This window comes from Ovis canadensis, chromosome 18 (genome assembly GCF_042477335.2).
Source record: "Ovis canadensis isolate MfBH-ARS-UI-01 breed Bighorn chromosome 18, ARS-UI_OviCan_v2, whole genome shotgun sequence".
Taxonomy (NCBI): Eukaryota; Metazoa; Chordata; class Mammalia; order Artiodactyla; family Bovidae; genus Ovis; species Ovis canadensis.
Window position 1 is genome coordinate 35,052,086 of NC_091262.1, and position 23,765 is coordinate 35,075,850.

At 42.3% G+C, this 23,765-nt stretch overlaps 1 protein-coding gene across 2 annotated transcripts in view; it reads left to right on the forward strand.

Annotated features, from left to right (window-relative positions):
* PDE8A (phosphodiesterase 8A) overlaps nucleotides 1-23,765 on the forward strand; it is a 146,578-nt gene that overhangs the window by 51,958 nt on the left and 70,855 nt on the right. For both annotated transcript variants that reach the window (XM_069560392.1, XM_069560391.1), the window contains exon 2: nucleotides 23,534-23,590. In XM_069560392.1, the coding sequence (XP_069416493.1) occupies nucleotides 23,534-23,590 (57 nt within the window). The remainder of the gene's footprint in view (nucleotides 1-23,533; nucleotides 23,591-23,765) is intronic.

The window sequence follows — 23,765 nt, forward strand, 5'->3', positions numbered from 1 at the left end:
TTTATATTCACTGAAATCGTATTTTTTAAGAAGACAAGTTTTTAAATAGATGAAATTGAGAAAGAATATTCCCATGAATTCTCCTCGAGGAATCTAGTCAAAGACAAACTTCAGTCTACCAAGTGGTAACTGGAAAAACTCCAGCAAAACAACTGCTGCAAGCTCTGTTTACCTGTAGGTTGAAACAAATTTGAAGATCAGTGCAATAGAACAGAAAGTAAAGGTTATATGACCTGAAAATATGAAATTCTCTGTCTAACCAAGTTTGAGAGAAGGGGAAAGAAGACAGTGGTAAGTTTAGAATCTTTTCCCCTCATCTCTAATAGCTGAGGTTCAAAGGGTATTGTTTAAAGCTAACAGACAAACTAATAGAGGTGTAGGTATATTTTTTGGGCTTTAAAATCATTGCAGATGGTGATTGCAGCCATGAAATTAAAAGACGCTTACTCCTTGGAAGAAAAGTTATGACCAACCTAGATAGCATATTCAAAAGCAGAGACATTACTTTGCCAACAAAGGTTCGTCTAGTCAAGGCTATGGTTTTTCCAGTAGTCATGTATGGATGTGAGAGTTGGAGCGCCGAAAAATTGATGCTTTTGAAGTGTGGTGTTGGAGAAGACTCCTGAGAGTCCCTTGGACTGCAAGGAGATCCAACCAGTCCATTCTGAAGGAGATCAGCCCTGGAATTTCTTTGGAAGGAACGATGCTAAAGCTGAAACTCCAGTACTTTGGCCACCTCATGTGAAGAATTGACTCATTGGAAAAGACTTTGATGCTGGGAGGGATTGGGGGCAGGAGGAGAAGGGGACAACAGAGGATGAGATGGCTGGATGGTATCACCGACTCGATGGACGTGAGTTTGAATGAACTCTGGGAGATGGTGATGGACAGGGAGGCCTGGCGTGCTGCGATTCATGGGGTCGCAAAGAGTCAGACACGACTGAGTGACTGAACTGAAGTATATATTTGAGTACAAAGTTAAACATGCTATAGTATGATGGACTAAAATAGGATAGTGGAGGGATGGTGCAAGAGAAGAAAATACCTTAATTGCATCATTCCTCATGGGGATTCCCTCCAAAGAAAGACGTTTTCCAGCTATTAATAAAAGTAACTACTAGATATAAACCTAAATATCAATATATATACACGAAGGGAAATAAACAGCCTCTACAGAGGGTAACAGAACTAACTGATGAAACTAAGGCCACAGACTATCATGTCAGTAAATATAAGTGGAAATTGGAGGTCATCAATCGAGTCGCATACTCCACTGACACGGATCCCTAACAGCAGAGGCACTGTGGTGGGAGGAACACAGTCGGACACCCCAGAAAAACCACAAAACTTTCCCCCCTTGAAAGGAAAAGCTTTAAACCTCAGTGGGCTCCTAGAGTGAGAGAGGGGCGAGTAGTACCAGTCAGGTGAGACCTCCTCTCTGGTCCTTCGCTCCCTGCCTCCAAGCAGCAGCTGGCAGGCAGGGGAGGAGGTGGGGGAGAGGAGTGACACCCCTTCCCTGGAGGCTGCTGCCCACCCTGCCCTGCTGGAGGAGAGAGCCTTCCTCAGCCGAAAACTGAAGAGCTGTTAAGCTGCTGGACTGGTGGTTTTCTTGTTAAAGTACCTAAACTCTTTTTGAAAGTTAATGCAGTTAATGCATAACTCAGAAGTGTACAACCTGATGAATTTGGTAAATGTAATAACCAGCATCCCAATCAAGAGCTAGAACATTCCAGGAACCTATGAGGCTTCCTAGTATTCTCTTTCAGTCACCCGCTGCCTCCCGCCTGCCCCCTGCAACTACCTCCCTGCCAAAATACACTATAGATGAGTTTTGCCCGATTTGAGCTTTATGTGAATGAAGTAGGCTGACCATCTTTAGTTACTAAATTGAGGCTATATGAGTGACTCAGTCAGTGTACTGGGTTGAGTGGTGTCCTCAGAATGAATGTCCACTGGAACCTCAGACTGTGACTGACTTGAAAATTGTCTGTGCAGGTGTAACTCGTTCGTTAAGGTCGTCCTGGATTATGTGCTCAGTCATTTCAGTCGTATCCAACTGTTTGTGACCCTGTGGACTGTAGCCTGCCAGGCTCCTCTGTGCATGGGATTTCCCAGGCAAGAGTACTGGAGTGGGTTGCCATGCCCTCCTCCAGGACATCTTCCCCACCCAGGGATCAAACCCAGGTCTCTTATGTCTCCTGCATTGGCAGATGGGTTTTTTAACACTAGCGCCACCTGGGACGCCCTGTACTGGATTTGGGTGGGCCCTAAATCCAGTGACCGTTGTCCTGATAAGGAAGGCCTTGCTGTGGCCAAGGCAGAGATGGGAGTGACACAGCCATAGCCAAGGACTTCCGGCCACCACCACAAACTAGGAGAGAGCCGTGAGATGGCTTCTCCCTCAGATCCTGCAGAAGGAACCAACCCTGCTCACGCCTTGATTTTGGACTTGCAGTCTCCTGAACCATGAGAGAATGCCTTTCTCTTGTTTTAAGCCATCTAGTTTGGGGTCACTTGTTATGGCAGCGCTAGGAAACTAACAAAATGCAACTCTAGGATGAGGCTAGAAAGGGCAGATCCGGCTCTCCCACCACCCCCACCATGGGTCCTAGCAGGTTTGGCAGGCGGGGAGGAGAGGCAGCGGTCAGGCTACTCTGCTTTGCAAAGGCTCTCGGTGAGCCGCGGCCTTCAGGCACCTGCCCTGCGCCATGATACCCGAGAGGAAGGTCACAAAGGAGGAGCCCCAGAGGAGATCGACCTAAACTGGCTCCTGCAAAAGTGGAAACGAAGCCAAAAAAGGTGGTGGGAAAGGATAAGTCTTCAGACAGATAAGTGCAAACAAAAGGGAAAAGAGAAGCAAAGGGAAAACAGGCGGAAGTGGCCAACCAAGAGACTGAAGAAGACTTACTTGCAAAAAATGGAGAGACTGAACATGAGGAGAGCCCGCCTCTGATGAAGCAGAAGCCGAGTCTGACTAACCCCACACACCCGGTCCTGTCAGTGGTCCCTGTTCCCTTCTTGTTCAATCCAGAGGAATATTTTTATCAACTATTTTGTAGATGCAGGTTTTTCAGTAGCTCTAAAAACATTTTTAAAAAGGAAGGAATCCCACCTTATCCCATTTTTTTAGTGTAAATGCTTTTTTTTAGAGGTGAAATCACTTGCTGGTTGCTTATTTTTTGGTACAACCAGAAAATAGCGGGACATTGAATAGGGGAGGCTTTGATTGTCTTGGGTGTTAGCTTAGCATTCCGTAGACGGGCGGTAGCTTTCATATACTGTAGCTCGAAGCATACTGACTGGCATACTTACTGTCTTGACCACTGTAAATCGCTTCCCTCCCCGTATCGTTTTTGGGGGTAGTGTTTCCTGCAGCCAGCCACTCACGCCTTGATCTTGGCTCTCCTGGGCAGGGTTTTTGCACCCTATAACATCTTTGGTCGTGGTGGTCCAATTTTCGTAGTTACTTCTTCAATGTGCTGTGAACTATTGACAGTTTGAGTATGTAGTGTATTTGATATTAAAATGTGAATCAGTGGGACTTAGGATGTTACAGCGTATCAGTATTTGAACGTATTGGTACTTAATATCCTGTTAAGGAAAATTTACTCCAGATTTTAAGCTGGAAAGTCACTGGAATAACTGTTAAGAAATACAACTACATGATTTTTTAGATTTTTGGTACGTATATGAAGAATTGAGTACAAATTGAAATGTCTGTGTACTGATCCTCAAAACAACCAATAAATCTCAATTATGAAAGGAAAAAAAAGGGCAGAAAATTTTGCAAGACTTATCTTTGTTTTGGGTTTCCCTGGTGGCTCAGTGGTAAAGAACCTGTCTGCCAATGCAGGAGACAAAAGAGGTGGGAGTTTGATCCCTGGGTCAGGAAGATCCCCTGGAGGAAGGCATGGCAATCCACTCCAGTATTCTTGCCTGGGAAATCCCATGGATAAAGGAGCCTGGCAGGCTACAATCTGTAGGGTTGGAAAGATTTGGTCACAACTGAGCAACTGAACAACACAATTCACAGATAAAGACACAGACATTTTCATTTTAGGAGTAGAGGAAGTACTCTTTCCATTAACAGGTTTAAAGTGGGGAAAAGATTTAAAGTCACTTTTGGTTACCCTGCACAAGAGCCTGGCATATTCAACATACCAGTTGCAGACACACACTGTTGGGTCACTGGAATATCAGACTCTCCAATATTCACCTCCAGAAGGGCCATAGATTTAAAACGTTTCCACATTTCTTTCATGCATTTCATTCAATATCAGCTCTTTCTTCTGAATCCCCTTTCCCCAAGCACATTCACCTCTGTGAGCAGATCTTCAGCGATTCCTGTGGGGCCCTGACTTCAGATCCACCACAGTTCAGATACCCTGAAGTGATTGCTCTGCCTGACAGTGTGCAGAGCTAATCCAAGTTAAATGGCCATGAAAATAAAACCACATATTCAGACTTTTTGTTCTTTTCTGTTGAAAGTCCTTTTTCAGACTACCTATGGTATGGTAAATTAAGCTAGCCCATCATGGATCCCACAGTGTCTTTCTCTGAAAAAGTCTTCAGTGTGCTAGGATCTGTTTCCCAAAATCCTTCAGCCACCTGTTTACTGAAAATGGTTTGTGAAAAATTAATGTAGAATAAATGAAAGTAGCTACTTATAGAAGTGGTCTGCCGTCGTTTATTTTCTGAGGCTGATTTATGAATATAACTTCATGTTTTAGATTTATTCCTTATCACTGCCATGTATGTTTGATATTTTAACACTTTTTCATTTTTTAAAAATATTTTTTATTTATTTGGCTGCACCAGGTCTTAGTTGCGGCATGTGGGATCTAGTGCCCTGATCAGGGATAGAACCCAGGCCCTCTGTGGTTAGCACATGTGGGAGTGCTTGGCTACTGGACCACCAGGGAAGTCCCCTCTAATACTTCCTCTAATAAGTCTTTTTATTGGGAAAGTTTTCCTACACTATTAAATGAGTATGATAAAATTCAAGTTTCATTTACTTTGATATATAAAGATATTTTGAGTGTATATAGGTACACATTCAAAATTTGTTATTAGTCTCCAAAATATTTTTTGCTTTTATTTATTGATTTTTCACATTTTTCTACTAAGTCACATGGTCATATCCTAACATTTTTATATGAAAATTGTGCCTTTGATTGATATAGAGAAGGCTTACTTCCTGTTTTTTTTTTTATATCATGCTTTCTTTTGAGACTTCATTATGCATGCTCAAAACCAATGCTATTTTTCACTTAATATATGTTATAATTTAATGGAAAACAATTTTTCAAAAGGAGGTTAGGCCCTTTCTATGATCCCTAAACAAAACATGGTTGACAAGAGCAGTTCAACTGGAGAGCCAAAATGCCCAAAGCAGCAGCAAGACAAGAATCTAATCACGCAGAACTTAGTTTGACTATTGGACTAATTGAGAATATACTCACCAGTAACAAAACTTAAGATTGGATGATTTCTTTGGAGACCTTTGAGAGTGAGATGGAATATACATTCAGCTGGAAAGATCTCACAGTGAAATTAGGAAGCAGAGTGGCTCCTCAGGAAGCCTATCGGGAAACCTAGTCCATCTTGATTTTACTCTAACATCTCAGATTATTGTTCATCCTTTATTTTCTTAGGTATTTCCTTTAGGAACATTTATTATGGAAACATGGGGCAATAGTGGGGATTTCAGTCATTTAGTAATTGAGTTCAGAATTCATTAGTTGATTCAGCAGTTACCAAGCACTCTACTTTCTTAGGTTCCAGTTTTTTTTAAGTGACTAGAACTCAGAAGCCAGTTTGGTAGGAAAAACAAGTGCATGTAATCCCACTATGATGGAGATAAACCCAGGATGCCTTGGAAACGCATCGGTGTGTGACACTTCATCCAGGTGGAGGTTGGGGCCGGAGGTGTAGGTAGGGTTTCCCCTTGATAGAGTTTAGAAAGATGGGGAGGAGTTAGGGGAGAAGAGGAAGAAGTCAGGAATGTGCCACACCAAATGAGTGACGTGGCCACAGCAAGAGACAGGGACTCTGAAGGAGTTCTGAGAGGTTGAGGCAGTTGAGTCCAGGCTTTGAGCACTGCAGGAGCCTTGAATGCCGTACCCGAGAGTGCAGGCCTTACCGCGGGCAGCGTGGGGCCATTGAAGGGTTTCGCACACACTATCCATGGCTCGTATGATGCTTCATTCCTTTTGAAACTTAACATTCTGATGCTTTTGTGCTTTGGATTAATATGCTTTCCTCACCCCTCCCAGCTCCCACAATATAGTTTATCTGTTATATTCAGGTAGTGATGACGGAAGGAAGACAGAATTGACATTTTTGGTCTTGCTGTTCACAAGACTGTTTAAATGTAATAGATGTGAAATGAGCAGGAAGACATCTTGAAATGTTTTATGTTAGTTTTTTATGTATTTTCGTACATCCTGTAGAAATGTGTCATTCCGTGTATATTTTCAGGCGCTTGTGAAACTTTCGGGGTATGAATTCATTTTTAGTGGATGTATTCTCATTATTAATTATTACTGAAGTGCAGAGGAAATGATATCAGCAGATGTGCAGAGCTTTTATTCGCACTGAATACACTATTCATTTAGACAAAAAGATCATTTCTCAATTCAAATCGGAATATTCTAATTTAAGGCCTAAATCAGTTGTGTCATAATCTCTATGGAAACAAAGCTTTCTACTGTGTAGTAATTGCATAAGTAACTCATTTCCCCTTGTAGATACACAAATTGTCAATGCATATGCTTTTTCCATTTTCTCTCAAGAACTCTCATAAAATAGAAGAGATTTTAGCCAATGACATTTGTTTATGTTTTATAAGGTTTAAAATATCTGTTCAAATTTCCTGCTTACATACATTCTTATAAAATTGTTAAAACTTAAATTCTTGATGAGCTCACTTTCTTTTCCTGGTTGGAATTCCGACACAGAGGACTGAATTATCCTTCCCAGTTCCTAGCGTATTAACATCATCCGCCTGTGCAAGACTCTCTGCAGTTGGCTTGTCTAGTTTTGCCTCGCTGATCTTCAGGCATTCTTTATATATTACGGGTATGCATCCTTTCTCAGTTATATCTTTTGCAAATACATTCTGTTACTTAACCTTTTCAGTCTCGGACAGGGTCTTTTGATGAACAACACTTCCTAATTAAAAAATCTAATTTACTAATCTTTTTCTTTATGGTTATTACTTTTAAAAAATAATTTTTAGTTATTGTTTATTTATTTGGTCTGTGCCAGATCTGTTGCTGTGGGGGCTTTTCTGTAGTTGCAGTGAGCGGCGGCTGCTGTCTAGTTGCAGTGCGTGGGCTTCTCACTGTGGTAGCTTCTCTTGTGGAGCACAGGCTCTAGGCACATGGTCTTCAGCAGTTGAGGCACGTGGTCTTCAGCAGTTGAGGCACATGGGCTCAGTAGTTGTGGCTCCCGGGCTCTAGAGCACAGGCTCAATAGTTGTGGTGCTTGGGCTTAGTTGCTCCACGACTTGTAGGATCTGACCTGTGTCTCTTGCATTGGCAGGCAGATTCTTTACCACTGAACCACCAGGGAAGCTTGGTTATTGCTTTTTGTGTTTAAAAATCCTTACGTATTTCCCAAGGTTCCTCTCTTTTTTTGTTGTTTGGTTTGTCTTTGATTCTCTACTCCCTCCCTGCCTACCACAGGTGACCATTCTAATGTATTTACTGTATGTCATTTTGTTTTTATGTATTCTTAGAAAAATATGTTTCGTTATGTACTTAAGTATTGTAATTTACATAAATAATACTATATTCCAGATCTCATTCTGTTTTCTTTTTCCACTTAGCATATGCTTCTAAGATCTGCAGCATTGAACTTCCTGGTGGTCCAGTGGTTGGGACTCTGCTTCCACGGCAGGGGGAATGGGTTCAATCCCTGGCTGGGGAACTAAGATCCTGGTGCAGCAAAATGAAAAAGGGTCTATCATATTACTGTCCCCCAGTTAGATATATCCACATCGCTTGTAACTCCTTGCCACTGTATAACCCTGGACAAACATCTTTGCACATGTCCCCTAAAGATCTTTGTGAACAGACCCAAAATTCTCACCTCTGGAATGTAGGGTATGCATAGGCAGTTTTGGCTTAACCTTAATAGTTGGTTCCTGAACATCACATACTCTAAGTGAAAGTATCAAGTAGTAGTCATTTCTTACTATTTTGAATGGGAAAGATTACAATTCATTATAAGTGAACTCAAAATGCTGAATGTATTTCCTAAAGCATAGCTGAAACCGACTAAACTACCACACATAAATAACAGTCTAGCATATTAAAGTGTAAAATGCTTAAAATAACACCTTCAAATCACCAGTGGTTATTAACCAGTGGTTGCTTTGAAGGCACTAAGCCCGTCACCTGTCAGAGGAAGCAGAGAGTGGGCCCAGGGAAAATGGTTCTGGGTTGGCCTCTCTGCAGCATTTCAGAGGTGCACATCCCCTTAGACACTTCCTACTTTCCAAAATGCTTATGCAGTTATGGCTACTGTCATCTAACAAGTATATTTGGATTATAATTTGAGACTTCCTGCTTCTAGGGGCTTTCCTGGTGGCTCAGACGGTAAAGCGTCTGCCTGCAATGCGGGAGACCCCGGTTTGATTCCTGGGTCGGGAAGATCCCCTGGAGAAGGAAATGGCAGTCCACTCAGCACTCTTGCCTGGAAGATCCCATGGATGGAGGAGCCTGATAGGCTACAGTCCATGGGGTCGCAGAGTCGGACACGACTGAGCGACTTCACTTTCACTTTCTTTTTGAGACTTTCTGCACGTAATTTTATTCAAAATGTATTGGACTTCTGGTTTCCAGTTCTGTACATAAGGTGTTTGGAAATCAACACTCTGACCTAACAACTAAAGCTGTGTGTTAATCACTCAGTCGTGTCCAACTCTTTGCAGTCCCTAGCTTGCCAGGCCCCTCTGTCCATGGAATTCCCCAGGCAAGAACACTGGAGTGGATTGCCATTCCCTTCTTCAGGGGATCTTCCTGACCAGGGATCAAACCTGGGTCTCCTGCATTGCAGGCAGATTCTTTACCATCTGAGCCACCCAGGGAAGCTTTTAATGAGTAAAGCTGAACAGAGGCACTACATATGATGGAGAGATCAACTCTCCTAGAAGACATAACAGTTCTTAATATATATGCTCCCAGCAACAGAGCATCAGACTGCGTCAGACAAAAACCAGTGGAACTGCAAGGAGAGATAGTAGATTAACATAGTAGGGAACTTCAGCACCAATCTTTTAGAAATGGACAAATCTAGCAGGCAAAAATCTATGTAAGGACATAGTTGAACTCAATAGTGTGTGCTCAGTCATGTCCAGCTCTTTGCGACTCTATGAACTACATGTAGCCTGCCAGCCTCCTCTGTCCATGGAATTTTTCCAGGCAAGAATTCTGGAGTGGGTTGCCATTTCCTTCTCCAGGGGATCTGCCTGACCCAGGGATTGAACCTGTGTCTCTTTCATTAACAGGCAGATTCTTTACCGCTGTGCCACTTGAGAAGCCCTGAACTCAATAGGACCATCAGTCAACTGGATAAAATTGACATCTATTGACTACTTCATCCAGCAGTATCAGAATACACGTTTTTCTTAAGCTCAGATGGAACACTTATTAGGACCACATTCTGGGCCACAGCATCTTAACAGATTTAAAAGACTAGAAATCAAACAATGTCTGGCCTCCAACCATGGTGGGATTAAACTAGAAATGAAGAACATAAAGGTAGCTGGAAAATCCCCAAATAATCAGAGATTAAATAATATACTTCTAAGTAATACACGGGTCAAACAAGAAATTTCAAGATAAATTTTCAAATATTTTGAGCTGAATGAGAATGATAACGTAGTTTATCAAAATCTGTGGGCTGCAGCAAAAGCAGTGCATGGAGAAAAATTTGTGGCATTGAATGCACATGTTGGAAAAGAAGAAAGATCTAAAATCAGTAATCTAAACTTAGAGGAAAAGAAGAGCAAATTAAATCCAAAGTAAGCCAAAGAAAAACAATAAGAATTAGTATGTTCTTCGCAGCAGAGAATGGAGAAGCTCTTTACAGTCAGCAAAAACAAGACCTGGAGCTGACTGTGGCTCAGATCATCAGCTCCTTATTGTAAAATGCAGGCTTAAATTAAAGAAAGTAGGGAAAACCACTAGACCATTCAGGTATGACCTAAATGAAATCCCTAATGATTATACAGTGGAGGTGACAAATAGATTCAAGTGATGAGATATGGTAGACAGAGTGCCTGAAGAACGATAAGTGGAGGTTTGTAACATTGTACAGGAGGTGGTGACCAAAACCATCCCCGAGAAAAAGAAATACAAGAAGGCAAAGTGGTTGTCTGAGGAAGCCCTACAAATAGGTGAGGAAAGAAGAGAAGCTAAAGGCAAAAGAGAAAGGGAAAGATACACCCAGCTGAATGCAGAGTTCCAGAGAATAGCAGGGAGAGATGAGAAAGCCTTCTTAAGTGAACAGTGCAGTGACAGAGAGGAAAGCAAGAGAGTGGGAAAGACTAGAGATCCCTTCAAGAAAATTGGCGATAGCCAGGGAACATTTCACACAAAGATGGGCACAATAAAGGACAGAAATGGCAAGGACCTATCAGAGGCAGAAGATATTAAGAGTTGGCAAGAATGCACAGAAGAACTATAGAAGAAAGGTCTTAATGACCCGGATAACCACGATGGTGTGGTCACTCACCTAGAGCCAGACATCCTGGAATGTGAAGTCAAGCGGGCCTTAGGAAGCATTACTACGAACAAGGCTAGTGGAGGTGATGGAATTCCAGTTGAGCTATTTCAAATCCTAAAAGATGATGCTGTGAAAATGCTGCATTCAATATGCTAGCAAATTGGAGAACTCAGTAGAAGCCACAGGACTGGAAGAGCCCAGTCTGGGATGGAAATCCCAGTCTCAAATAAAGGCAATGCCAGAGAATGTTCAAAATTGCACTCATTCCACATGCTAGCAAGGTAATGATCAAAATCCTTTAATCTAGGCTTCAACAGTATGTGAACTGAGAACTTCGAGATGTACAAGCTGGGTTTAGAAAGGCGGAGGAACCAGAGATCAAATTGCCAACATACATTGAATCGTAGAAAAAGCAAGGGAATTCCAAAAATATATCTACTTTTGCTTCATTCACCATGCTGAAGCCTTTGACTATGTGGATCACAACAAACTGTGTAAAATTCTTAAAGAGATGGGAATACCAGACTACCTTACCTACCTCCTGAGAAACCTGTATGCAGGTCAAGAGCAACAGTTAGAACCGGACATAGAACAATGGGCTGGTTCCAAATTGGGAAAGGGGTACATCGAGGCTGTATATTGTCACCCTGCTTATTTAACTTATATGCAGAGTACATCATGCTAAATGCCAGGCTGGAAGACTCACAAGCTAGAATCAAGATTGCTGGGAGAAATATCAACAACCTCAGATATGCAGATGATACTACTCTAATGGCAGAAAGCAAAGAGAAACTGAAGAGCCTCTTGATGAGGGTGAAAGAGGAGAGTGAAAAAGCTGCCTTAAAACTCAACATTCAGAAAACTAAGATCATGGCATCCGGTCCCATCACTTCACGGCAAATGGATGGGGAAATAGTGACACATTTTATTTTCTGGGGCTCCAAAATCACTGCGGATGGTGACTGCAGCCATGGAATTAAAAGCAACTTGCTCTTTGGAAGAAAATCTGTGACAAACTTCGACAGCATAGTATAAAGCAGAGCTATCACTTTGCTGACAAAGGTCCCTATGGTCAAAGCTTTGGTTTTTCCAGGAGTCATGTACAGGTGTGAGAGCTGGACCATAAAGAAAGCTGAGTGCTGAAGAATTGGTGGCTGGAGAAGACTCTTGAGAGTCCCTTGGACAGCAAGATCAAACCAGTTAGTCCTAAAGGAAATCAGTCCTGAATATTCATTGGAAAGATTGATATTGAAGCTGAAGCTCCAGTAGTTTGATGCAATACCTTACGTGGTCAATACAATACCTGATGCGAAGAGCTGACTCGTTGGAAAAAACCCTGATGCTGGGAAAGACTGAGGGCAAGAGGGCAAGAGGGCAACAGAGGATAGGATGGTTGGGTAGCATCACTGACTCAATGGACATGAATTTGAGCAAACCCCAGGAGATAGTGACGGACAGGGAAGCCTGGTGTACAGCAGTTCATGGGGTTACAAAGAGTCGGACACAACTGAGCACCTGAACGACAAGAACTGAAATCCCGGTGAAACTGAAAACAAGACATCAATAGAGAAAATCCTTGAAACCAAAAGCTGGTTCTTTGAAAAGATCAGTAAAATGTATTAGTCTCTGTATAAGGCTAACTACAAAAGAGAAAAGATACAAATTACTAATTTCAGAAGTGAAAGAGGAGACTTCACTACAGATCTCATGGAAATTGAAAGGATAGTAAAAGAATACTTTCACAGCTCTGTGTCCGCACTTAGATTACCTGGATGACATGGACCAATTCCTTGAGAAGACAGTATCTGCCAAAGCTCACATGAAAAGAAATAGATCTGAATAGACCTATCTACTGAAGAAACTGGGTCAGTAACCTTCCAAAACAGAAAGCCCCAGCCCATATCGTTTTATTGGTGAATTCTACCAAACATTTAAAAAATTTGTATTTTATATTATAGTTAATTAAGAATTTTTTTTAGGTGTACAGCAAACTTATTAATTTATACATATACATAAACATGTATCTATTCTTTTTCAAATTCTTTTCCCATTTAGGTTATGACAGAATATTGACCAGAGTTCTCTGTGCCATTCCATAGTTCCTTTATCTGTTTTAAATATAGCAGTGTGTACATTTCAGTCTCAAACTCCCAGTCTGTCCCTCCTCTTCCCCCTTCCTCCCTGGTAACCATAAGTTTTTTCTGTAAATCTGTCAGTCTGTTTTGTAAATAAGTTTATTTTAATTTTTTTTTAGATTCTGCATGTAAGCAATATCATATGATATTTGTCTTTCTCTGTCTGACTGACGTAGTATGATAATTTCCTGGTCCATCTGTGTTCCATCTGTGTTGCTACAAATGGCATTATTTTCATTCTTTTTCCAATGGCTGAGTAATATTATGTTGTATGTATGTACCACATCTTTATCCATTCATCCGTCAGTGGACATTTAGGTTGCCTCTGTGTCTTGGCATTTTTCTCTGGATATATGCCCAGGAGTGGGATTGTTGGATTAGTATGGTAGCTCTATTTTTACTTTTTAAAGATACCTCCATACTATTCTGCATAGAGAGTGTACCAATTTATATTTCTACTAACATTCTAGGAGGGTTCCCTTTTCTCCACACCTTCTCCAGCATTTATTGTTTGTAGATTTTTTGATGATGGCCATTCTGACTGGTGTGAGCTGCTATTTCATTGTAGTTTTGATTTGCATTTCTCTAATAATTAGTGATATTGAGTATATTTTCATGTGCCTCTTGCCCATCTGTCTTCTTTGGATATGGCTATTCAGGTCTTCTGTCCATTTTTTAATTTTATTTTTTTTTTAAATATTAAGCCCCATGACCTGTTTGTAAATTTTGGAGACTAATCCCATGTTGGTTGTACTGTTTGCCAGTATTTTCTCCCATTCTGTGGATTGTCTTTTTATTTTTTTTATGCTTTCCTTTACTGTGTGAAAGTTTTTGAGTTTAATTAGGTCCCATTTGTTTTTATTTCCATTACTCTAAGAGATGGATTGAAAAAAGATATTGCTGCCATTTATGTCAGAGAGTGTCTGATGTCCAAATTATATAAAGAAGTCTTAAAAACTCAATAATTGAAAGTGAACAATCTGGGTGACATGTATACACTACTCTATATAGAACAGATACCTAATGAGAACTTGCTGCATACCACAAGGAGCTCTCCTCAGTGCTGTGTGGTGACCTAAATGGGGAGGAAATCCAAGGAAGAGGGGAGATAAGTCTATGTACAACTGACTCACTTGGCTCTACAGCAAGACCTAACACAGCATTGTGAAATAACTATACTCCAATTAAAAAGAAAGAAAATGAATAATCTGGTTAAAAAATGAGCCAAAGACCTTAACAGACACCTCCCCAAAGATATTCAGATAGCAGATAAGCATATGAAAAGATGCACCCCGTCATGTGTCAGGGGAAACATAGACTATAGCAACAGCAAGATGCGGTTCCACACCTATTTAAATGGCCAAAATCTGGAGCAGTGACAACACCAAATGCTGACAAGGATGTGGTGCAACCGGCCGGGGTGGGGTGGGAAATGTCAACAGTGCTGGAGGGAATGTAGAATGGCAGCCACTTACAAAACTAAACAGACTGCTCTCATAGATCTAGCGTTTGCTCTCCTTGTATTTACCCAAAGGAGTTGAAAACTTACACTACGCTAACACCTGCACAAGGATGTTTTTAGCAGCTTTATTCATAATTGTCAAAACTTAGAAGCAACTAAGACGTCCTTGAATAGGTGAAAGAGTAAATTGTGGTACATCCAGACAGTGGAATATTAGTTAGTACTGAAAAGAAATGAGTTATCAAGCCACAAAAAAGTCACGGAAGAGCCTTAAATACATATTACTAAGTCAGAGAAGCCAGTCTGGAAAAGCTGCATACTTGTGTGATTCCAGCTGCTGGGTAGTCTAGAAAAGGCAAAGGACTACTGAGCCTGTGCTCTGAAGCCCACGTGCCTAGAGCCTGTGCTCTGCAGGAGGAACCACAGCGATGAGAAGCCTGCGGACCACAGCTAGAGAGGAGCCCCCGCTCAACTAGAGAAAAGCCCGAGCAGCAATGAAGACCCCGCACAGCCAAAAATAAGTAAAACTATTAAATATGTATATATATATTTAGTTTGGAGGCTGTAAATATGCATTTTAAAAATGCAAATAACAGACAACTTCTCGTCAAGATTTTACCTTAAAACCATTAGGAGGAAGCAGCCCTGGGAGAAGACAGCCTCCCCGGGGAGCCTCTCGCCTGGGCTCTTTGCTGCTGTGAGCACTGAAGGGGGAGGCAGGGATTTTCCATGACTTAGGCCCAAGGCTCTAGCTGTTCTCCCCTCAACCCCCATGCTGAACCCCCATTCTGGATCCAAGGCTTTCATCTACCCCACGAGTTGCTCATCTCTGTTGATAGTGTTACTTTCTTCATTTTTTAATATATACCTCCCTCTTTCCCCAGTGGTTTCTCTTTTGAAACTCAGAGTTCAGTTTTCTAAACCGAAAATGACTTCTTCCTGGATTTTTCTGAGCTGGTTATTTGACATTTGGAATTAGGCATAATTAGTAGTGAAAAATGTTCCAAAATAAAGTTTTAAAGAAACCAGTATTATTTGTTAAACAAAACCATGTAGGCCCATTGCTAAGACTCTCTGGATAGCCCTCATAAAAGAGGACTGGGAGATGGTTTCAACAGTAGACCCTCAGGTTGAGAACTGCTGCGTTCAGGGCGTCTGGTGATTTAACACAAGAAGGAGGCGGGGATGAGCAGTGTTAACTCTGTGTCTTTTTCAAATAGCTTTCAGTTTGGAAGCCCGCTTTCTGCCAACACCTGTGTGTTTGGCTTCCACACCTAGCAAGGATTTCGTCCTTGCTCTGGACGCAGACGAGGGGCACTGTGAATGTGTATGCAGCCACTTTCACTAGTGATAATGGTTCTATGCCAGCACCGCACAGAGAGCTGAAAATCTGTTACTCATTTCTGCTTCACTGCTGCTGCTGCTGCTAAGTCGCCTCAGTCATGTCCAACTCTGTGCAACCCCATAGACGGCAGCCTACCAGGCTTCCCCGTCCCCACTGTTTTTTCCAGGCGAGACTTAGCAAAATGAAGAAGCTTGCCTAAAGTTACCGTTTTTTGAGGGGAGAGAGGTCAGAGTTCAAACCCCTATCTCTTCCACCTCAGGAATACTGGTGAAGGGAAGCTTGGGTGATAGTGGAGAATTCATTTTGTTGTGTGTGTGTAACCCACTTCAGATAGCATTGAGGTTTATGAAGCTAACCTGATGAAACCTGGGCTGGTGTTTGCTTCAGGATGGCTGGTGTGGTCAGCTAGCGGGCAGGCAGCTGTCGGGCCTTCTGAACAAGGTGGACTGCTGTCTGAGTGTGCAGGGTGTGCGATAAACATGACCTGTTCATGAAAATATGCCTGAAATAGACTTGTCCCAGACAGAGGCAAGATGCTAACTTATTAATCTTTGGTCAGGAATGTTCCTCTTGTCTGCACGTCATCCATGCCTTCTGGATTCAGGTTTTCTCTGGGAGGGAGCTGAGTCAATAACACTGAGTTCTCAGCGTCTCTCTTCTCACTCCCTGGCAGCCTGTATACCCTTCTTCTCATTCTGACCAATTCATACAAGTGGTCATTCTCCTCTTTCAGGAGGATCTAGGGGAGAAGTGGGCTTCCCTGATGACTCAGCAGGTAAAGAATCTGCCTGCAGTGAAGGAGACACGGGAGAGTTAGAAAGATTCCCTGGAGAAGGAAATGGCAACCCACTCCTGTATTCTTGCCTGAAAAATCCCATGGACAGAGGAGCCTGACAAGCTACAGTCTAGAGGGTTGCAAAGAGTTGGACACAACTGAGCAACTAAGCACGCATGCATGGGTGAGAAGTAGACTCTTGTCTGGCCTCCATGATATTACATCTCAGATTTCTGCTGTTGGATTTGAGGGATTCTTAAATTTCAGTGACACAGTTAAAGAGAAGCACATGGGTTGGGTTATCCTTCAGTTGGCTAGGCTCATTTTTTTTCTGGGTTGGTTCCTTCTGTTTTCACCTTCAAAGGTAGTCAGTCCTCTTCGAGGGTTTCAAGAAAACCTTTATTTGCCCCCTGTACCAACTACATTAATATTTAAGAAATGGGTTCTATTTTGTACAGTATTTAAAGGTATCATGATGTTCATGGTTCTTATTAGCGATTACCTGAGTGCTCTGCAAGAAATAGCTGTTTGGAAAAATATCGTTTTAAAAATGCCTCTGTGTGTGTGTGTGTGTTAGTAAAAGTATACTTTCATAGCAAAAACTTCTTGGAAAACCTTTTCTGTAGATATTTAGAATTTACTGCACATTACTCACTGTCAGGAATTGTGTTAAACTCTTTAATAGCTCATTAATCCAGACACCATTTTTTGCCCAACACTATGGGGTTTGGGGAAAAAAGAGCCTGAACAGTTAGTTTCACTGTAGCCTGTGACTTGATTTTGGAATCCAATTGAGGTAACACATAAAAGGCTTCTTGTAAATATGTGCTGTGTAAATTGACTGGAGGGCAAATTAAGAGTAGGTAAGCGGAGAGAGGAGACTATAGGACATTGAAAGTGGATATTGGGTTTCCCAGGTGGCGGTAAAGAACCCGCCTGCCAATGAAGGAGACAAAAGAGATTCGAGTTTGATCCCTGGGTGGGAAAGATCCCTGGGGGAGGAAATGGCAACCCACTCTGGTGCTCTTGCCTGGAGAATCCCATGGACAGAAGAGCCTGGTGGGCTACAGTCCAGGGGGTCGCAAACAGTCGGATATGACTGAAGCAACCTAGTATGCACGCATGGGATGTTTAGATTGCCCTCAGACAAGGACCAGGGGAAGAAGCTAGGAGGGAGCTTTGCCTCAAGGTAGCTCTTGGTGCCATCTTGTGGGTGGATCTGGAAAAGACCAAGCTTCTCCAGGATGCCCTCCCCAGATTTCTACACAACACTGATACAAAACTTCTAGTCAGATATGACAGCTGTGATCTGGGAGTCAGTGGATTTGGTTGTATTCTGTTCATCAACAAGTCCTGATCAGTCCATCTCCAAAACATATTCCAGATTCAACTACCCATCTCCATGGCAACTACCAGGCCAAGCAAGCATCTTCTCTTACCTATCTGGACTACTACTCAGCTTTATTCCTGCCTCCCCTCTCATCCTCTCATTGACTCTTCTCCACTGGTAGCCGAAGGGATCTTTTTAGAAAACAAGAATCGGATCATGTCATTCCCTTGGGTAAAACTCTCTGGTGGGCTTTTCATGAAATTTAGAATAAAACCCCAGTTTCTTGTCCCGGCTTAGAAAGCTCTGCATCTTACACCTCCTGCCTGGCCTTAAGCTCATCTCCCTCTCTCCCCCTCTTTCCTCAGATGTCCCCCTGGTCCCACCCCCAAGTCCTGTGCTCTGCCTGGTGCCCCTCGTCCATTCCCGGCATGGCTGACTCCTCGTCCAAATCTCGCCTTCCACAGTGCCACCCTGTGCCACCTCAGAGAGACTTCCTTGACTCTGATTCCAAACAGCAGCCCATTTTCTCTCCATCAGATCCCTCCCTGCTGTGTAGAGATGTTATCTGGTGTCTGTTGAATGCCCAGTGCCTGGGAAACCGTTCGATACCTTGTGGGTGCTTAACAAAGGTTTGTGGAGTGGACGGATGCTGCTTTCCAGGTTCTTGTCTTGTTTCAGTTAGATACAGATTAGGGTCAGGTGTCTTTCCCAGTAGATCATGAAAAGACCATGAGAATTAAGCTCCCAAGAATTGGACCCAGTTGCCACCATTGCCTGTTACCAGCGCTTTAACCATACTGCTCTAAGCTTCAGTTTGGTGGTGGTGGTAGTTCAGTCGTGTCTAACTCTTTGCTACCCCATGGACTGTAGCCCGCCAGGCTCCTCTGTCCATGGGATTTTCCAGGCAAGAATACTGGAATGGGTTGCCATTTCCTCCTCCAGAGAAGCTTTAGTTTGGTCATCAATAAAATGGAGTTAATGAGTTTATCTTACTCACAGGGTAGGGACATTCCCTGGTGGCTCAGAGGTTAAAGAGTCTGCCTCCAATGCGGGAGACCCAGGTTCAATCCCTGGGTCAGGAAGACCTCCTGGAGAAGGAAATGGTAGCCCACTCCAGTATTCTTTCCTGGAGAATCCCATGGATGGAGAAGACTGGTAGGCTGCAGTTCACGGGGTCTCAAAGAGTCGGGCACGACTGAGTGACTTTCGCTTTCAGACACCTTCTTTCTCTTTTAACCTGCACCACATTGTCATCATTTATGTATTCCCCTGCTGCCACTCAAGGACAGCGTGGGCATTTGGTCTTTGCACTCCTAGTACCTGGCTCTGTGTATGGCTTGTGGTCCACAAATGTCTGAACTAATTTTGACTCTTGCACCTAAGAACGCACCTGGCTCTTTCCCAGGCTGTGCCCCTTTGATGAAGTTACCACTCTGCCGGGAGAGGCAGACAAGACAGCCACTGGCTGCACAGGCAAGCCTGGAGGGCACAGACAGTTGGGCTGAAGACAAAAATCTGATTTACATCTTTACTGTAGTTCCTGGGTTTGTAAACAATTAATAAAAATTGATCCCAGCATAACTTTCTGATTCTAATAAGGGGTTGTAGGAAAAAGATAGATCACATGATTCTTCCGTGGTTCCTCGTGTTCAGGCTTTTCTGAAGATTCCTCCCTTTCTTTGTGTTCCTTTAATAAGTGAAAATACTCTGAAACCTGGAAGTGCTGTTATATACCTGTGTTATGTATAAGCTTGTATGAGTATGATTTTTAGATAAATGATTGGTTAAAAAAGATTAGCTGTTGAGTAAACATTGATTCAGAAATATTTTTTGACTGCCTGCCATGTGCCAAGGACTGTTTTGGGTATTGGAAATTTAGCAATGAATAAGGCAGATAAATATTGACCCTCTTTCAATAAGAAGATAACAAAATATGTAGTGTGGGAAATGGGAACTAAAGCTACAGGGGGGAAAAAAAAGCAGGCAAGGGACAGGACAGGGAGGGTCAGGGGAGTAGAATATTTAGACAGGATGGAATTATATATCTCTTTCCTGTCCTCCCCCACTGTGATCAAGATTCATAACATGGTAACTTTGCCCTGCAGGGTCATGATGTTAGGTCAGTTAGGCAAACAAAAGAACCACTGAAAGGTGGTTCATCAAGGTGTCTAATAATAATTTATTTTAGACTTCCATGAGCCATATTAACAAAAAATTAAACTATTAAAGTACAAACATCATCCTAATCTAATATCCCAATTTAACAATAAATCTTAACAAACATATAAATATTAAAAAACCTGAAAGACTAACTCAGCCCCTTGTGTAATTACTAATATAAGCCCACAAATATACTGTTGTTTTTATATTACCTAAAAGTATCAGTTGCTTTCAAAGCTGATAGCTGTGTTATTAAAATTGAAAATGACTATTCCCTTCTAAAATTAATGTGAAAAATAAAAAATTATTAAGAGGGCTGTGGTCTGAAGTATTAGGTCAGTTTGATTCTGATTTTGATACACAAAGAAAGAATGGACCCACCAATTCTAGTCATTCCGATCCCCTAATCCAGAGCTCTTGGGAAGTTGTTTACTCTCTGAGGACCGGCTGCTGACGTCTGCTCGCTGAGCAATGTCATCAGATTTCCTGGTGGTGGTTATTCTGGGGGGGCAATGGTAAGTAGCTGTCTGGCCCTGCCGGGACACCGCTCAACAGAGGTCCTGAGAGCCGGACATACCCCGTAGACAGGATGTAAGGTTAGAATGCAGTCAAGCTAAGTAAGTGCAGTCAGTGTTCATGGCAAAATAGAATTGCTGAGACATTAATGTTTGAAATGACACTGCTAAAATTATATTGAGGTGGAATCTAAGATCTTTAAAGACAATCTGGAGCTTCTTTTCTTTCTTAGAATTAATGCAATCGTGAGTTATTTTTATAAGTTGAGATCATAAAGGGATATTGTCCTTTGTAAAAGTTCCTTCATCCACTTTTGGTGAAGACCATGTCCTCAGAATTGTTTTCCCAGGAGGAGTGGGACTTTTGCCCCTTAGCTGCCCATATTTTTATCTTGTCCTTCAGGTTGTGACCAACACTATATACAAATATATATGTATTTTTTAAAATCAAGCTAGTCATTAGCATTTTAAAGTTTTACTAATTATTGCCTTTTAACTTATTGTTCTCTCCCCCATTTCCTAAAAGTTTAAACTGTTGATTTTCTCAAATTTAGTGAATTGGAAGCTTAGTATATTTACTTAATTCTTGTTTCATGACAGAAAGATCTAAGACTAAGTTTTGCCTCTGAGTAAAATTTTCTAGTATCCTGTAGGCCTTGTTACATTATATTCACGTTTTTATTATTTTCCAAGTAATCTATAGGTAGAGTTTGCATTCCCCTCTCTGATCCAGCACTTACATGAGTAAATATTTTCTAAATTTCCAGAGAGGGGCTGTTTCTTATGTTTTTATTTTTGGTTTGATTGCTTTATGGTTGGAAATAAAGACTGTGCAAGTTTTGTTTTTAGGAATATATTTTAAGGTTTTCTTTGTGACCTGGTACATATTTTTATGCTATTCATAAGTACTTTTTCTTCCCCTTTCAGACTTTATTTTTTTATCTCCTTGATCCTTCACAGCAAATGTCATGAGCATCCTTTGTAAGAGGCTGCAGCCCGTGGTTCACATAGAGGACCCAAATGTTGCAGCTGCTTTATCCTGGGCGGTGGCACAGCCCTCCTGTTGACTGTTTTCTCTTTTCTTTCATGAAATTCCACCTCTCAACACTGTAGAAAATTAGCAAAATGAATTTTCCTTCTTTTTCCTGTCATTTTCTTCCTTCTTCCTCAGTGGCTTCACTGTCTTCTTCAAGCAGTAGGCTTCTGTCATTTCTTGTTCTTTGATTTCATTCACTTCCTAATAAAAAACAACAAAAACTTCATTGTTCTTTGGTCTCTCTTGGTGCCTCTTGCCTTCCTTCCTAATGCATTGTGAGAGCGACTGTACAGAGTGCCTCTCTGTCTCGAGACTCTCTTGGGGCCTCCTGGGTCATCATCTCTCAGAAATTCTGGCTTCAGCATCCATCTGGGGCTGCCCAGCTCCGGAGGAGAGACGGTGCCGTGGGATGTCCGTGCTCACCCTTCCTTTACACTGCAGAGATCCGTCCTCAGTCTCGAGTCTAGAGGAGCAGCGACCCTCGTCCTTACACCTTCTGAGGGATGAGGTTCCTACAAAGCAAGGAAACTGAGCCTTCGTCCCATAATTAGTAGATATCAGCTTCTCACAGTTAGAAGTAGACACGGATGTCCTCCGTCACTCCACAGGTTTTGTTCCATGGATTTGCTGTAGGATGGGTCACTGCTTGAGGGGAGAAATGGGGCCTGGGCAGGCAGGTAGGAAGTATCTTGTGAGAAGGTTTCCAGATCTCGTTCTGCTGCTGCTGTGGGTTTCGTTTGAAATCGCACCATCACCCAGAGGCTTCCAGTAGTGTAGGAGTCCTGCCAACACACACACTGTTTCTGGAGAAACTGCAAAAATGTGTCTCTTCTTCCGGGTAGCAGCCCAGGGCCGGGGCTCATGGCCTGGGGCTGGGTTTCAGCCTCCCCCCCACCTCCCTTGTGCTCCTTTTGTAGCGCACAGACTTCCCAGCCCTTCCAGTGGCCCTGGGCTTGCAGCACAATTTATAGAACTAAACAGACTGGTTGGTGCAGTCCCAGCTACTGTGTGGCCTTAAACGAAGTGCTTGGAACCTCCAATTCCCAGTGTGAACTCCCAACGTGTTGCAGAGATGCAGTGAGATATAACTATGTTCAGCCCTTAGTGCAGCGCCCGGGTATGCTGCACTCTCCATTGGCGCTGTGATTCTTATTACTTGCTGGGGTTTGGTTATGGCATTGCATTTTTAAAAATTATTAACTTATTTATTTGGCTGTGCTGTGCCTAAGTTGCAGCACATGGGATCTTTTTTATGTTTGCGGCACGCGAATTCTTAGTTGCGGCATGTGGAATCTGGTTCTCTGACCAGGGATCGAACCTGGGCCCCCTGCATTGGCCACGTGGAGTCTTAGCCACCAGACCACTGGAGAAGTCCCCAATGATACCGTATTTATCTTTGTGTGTTGGTTTTAAGTTCTCAAGTAGATAAGCTTTCTTTCTTTCCTCTGTGTGGCTTGTGGGATCATAGTTCCCCACCAGAGATCGAACCCGGGCTCCAGCAGTGAGAGTGCGGAATCCTAACCACTGGACCGCCAGGGAATTTCCAATAAGCATTTATTGATAACCATTGTGTATAGAGAAGGTGTCTTTGGCTCTAATGTCCTGTGGTTCTGCTTACTGGATTTCATTATTTTTGTGCCATTTTAGATGTAAGGGTTCCTTGTCCGTCAGGGGAAAGACGGGAGTAGACATGGTAAGGACCCAGCGTTCATTCAGTGTCTAATCTGTGGGGTTCTTTATATTATATGCCTCCTGATCTCTGTAACAAGTGAGGAATTGAGGCTGAGGGTGGGCAGTTCACTTAGAGTCACACGCAGCTAGAAAAAGAGAAGCCGAGGGCAGACACATTTTATTTGTCCTTCTCCACCTTTCCTGGGTTTATAAGGAGAAACCTGGGTTCTCTCCATCTAATAAGTATTTATGTAATTTTTCTCTAGAGTAGAAATTTCACTTTCATCTGTGGCACTGATTAGAGAGAGCAACATTTAAGCAAGTTTATTTTTTTTTTCTTTTTAATTTTAAGCAGATCTTTTTCTTTCAGGTAGCAGTAGCTGATGTGCAATTTGGCCCCATGAGATTTCATCCAGATCAACTCCAGGTAATAATACACAGTGCTATAATCCTCACCTTAATTGTCTCTAAAAATGGGGCGGTAAAGGATATACACTGAAAGTAATCTTCTCTTTTAGATAAAATATTAGATCCATGTTAAATTCCCTGAACTTGATAGCAGTACTACAGTTATATCAGGGAATATTTTTTTCTTAGAAATA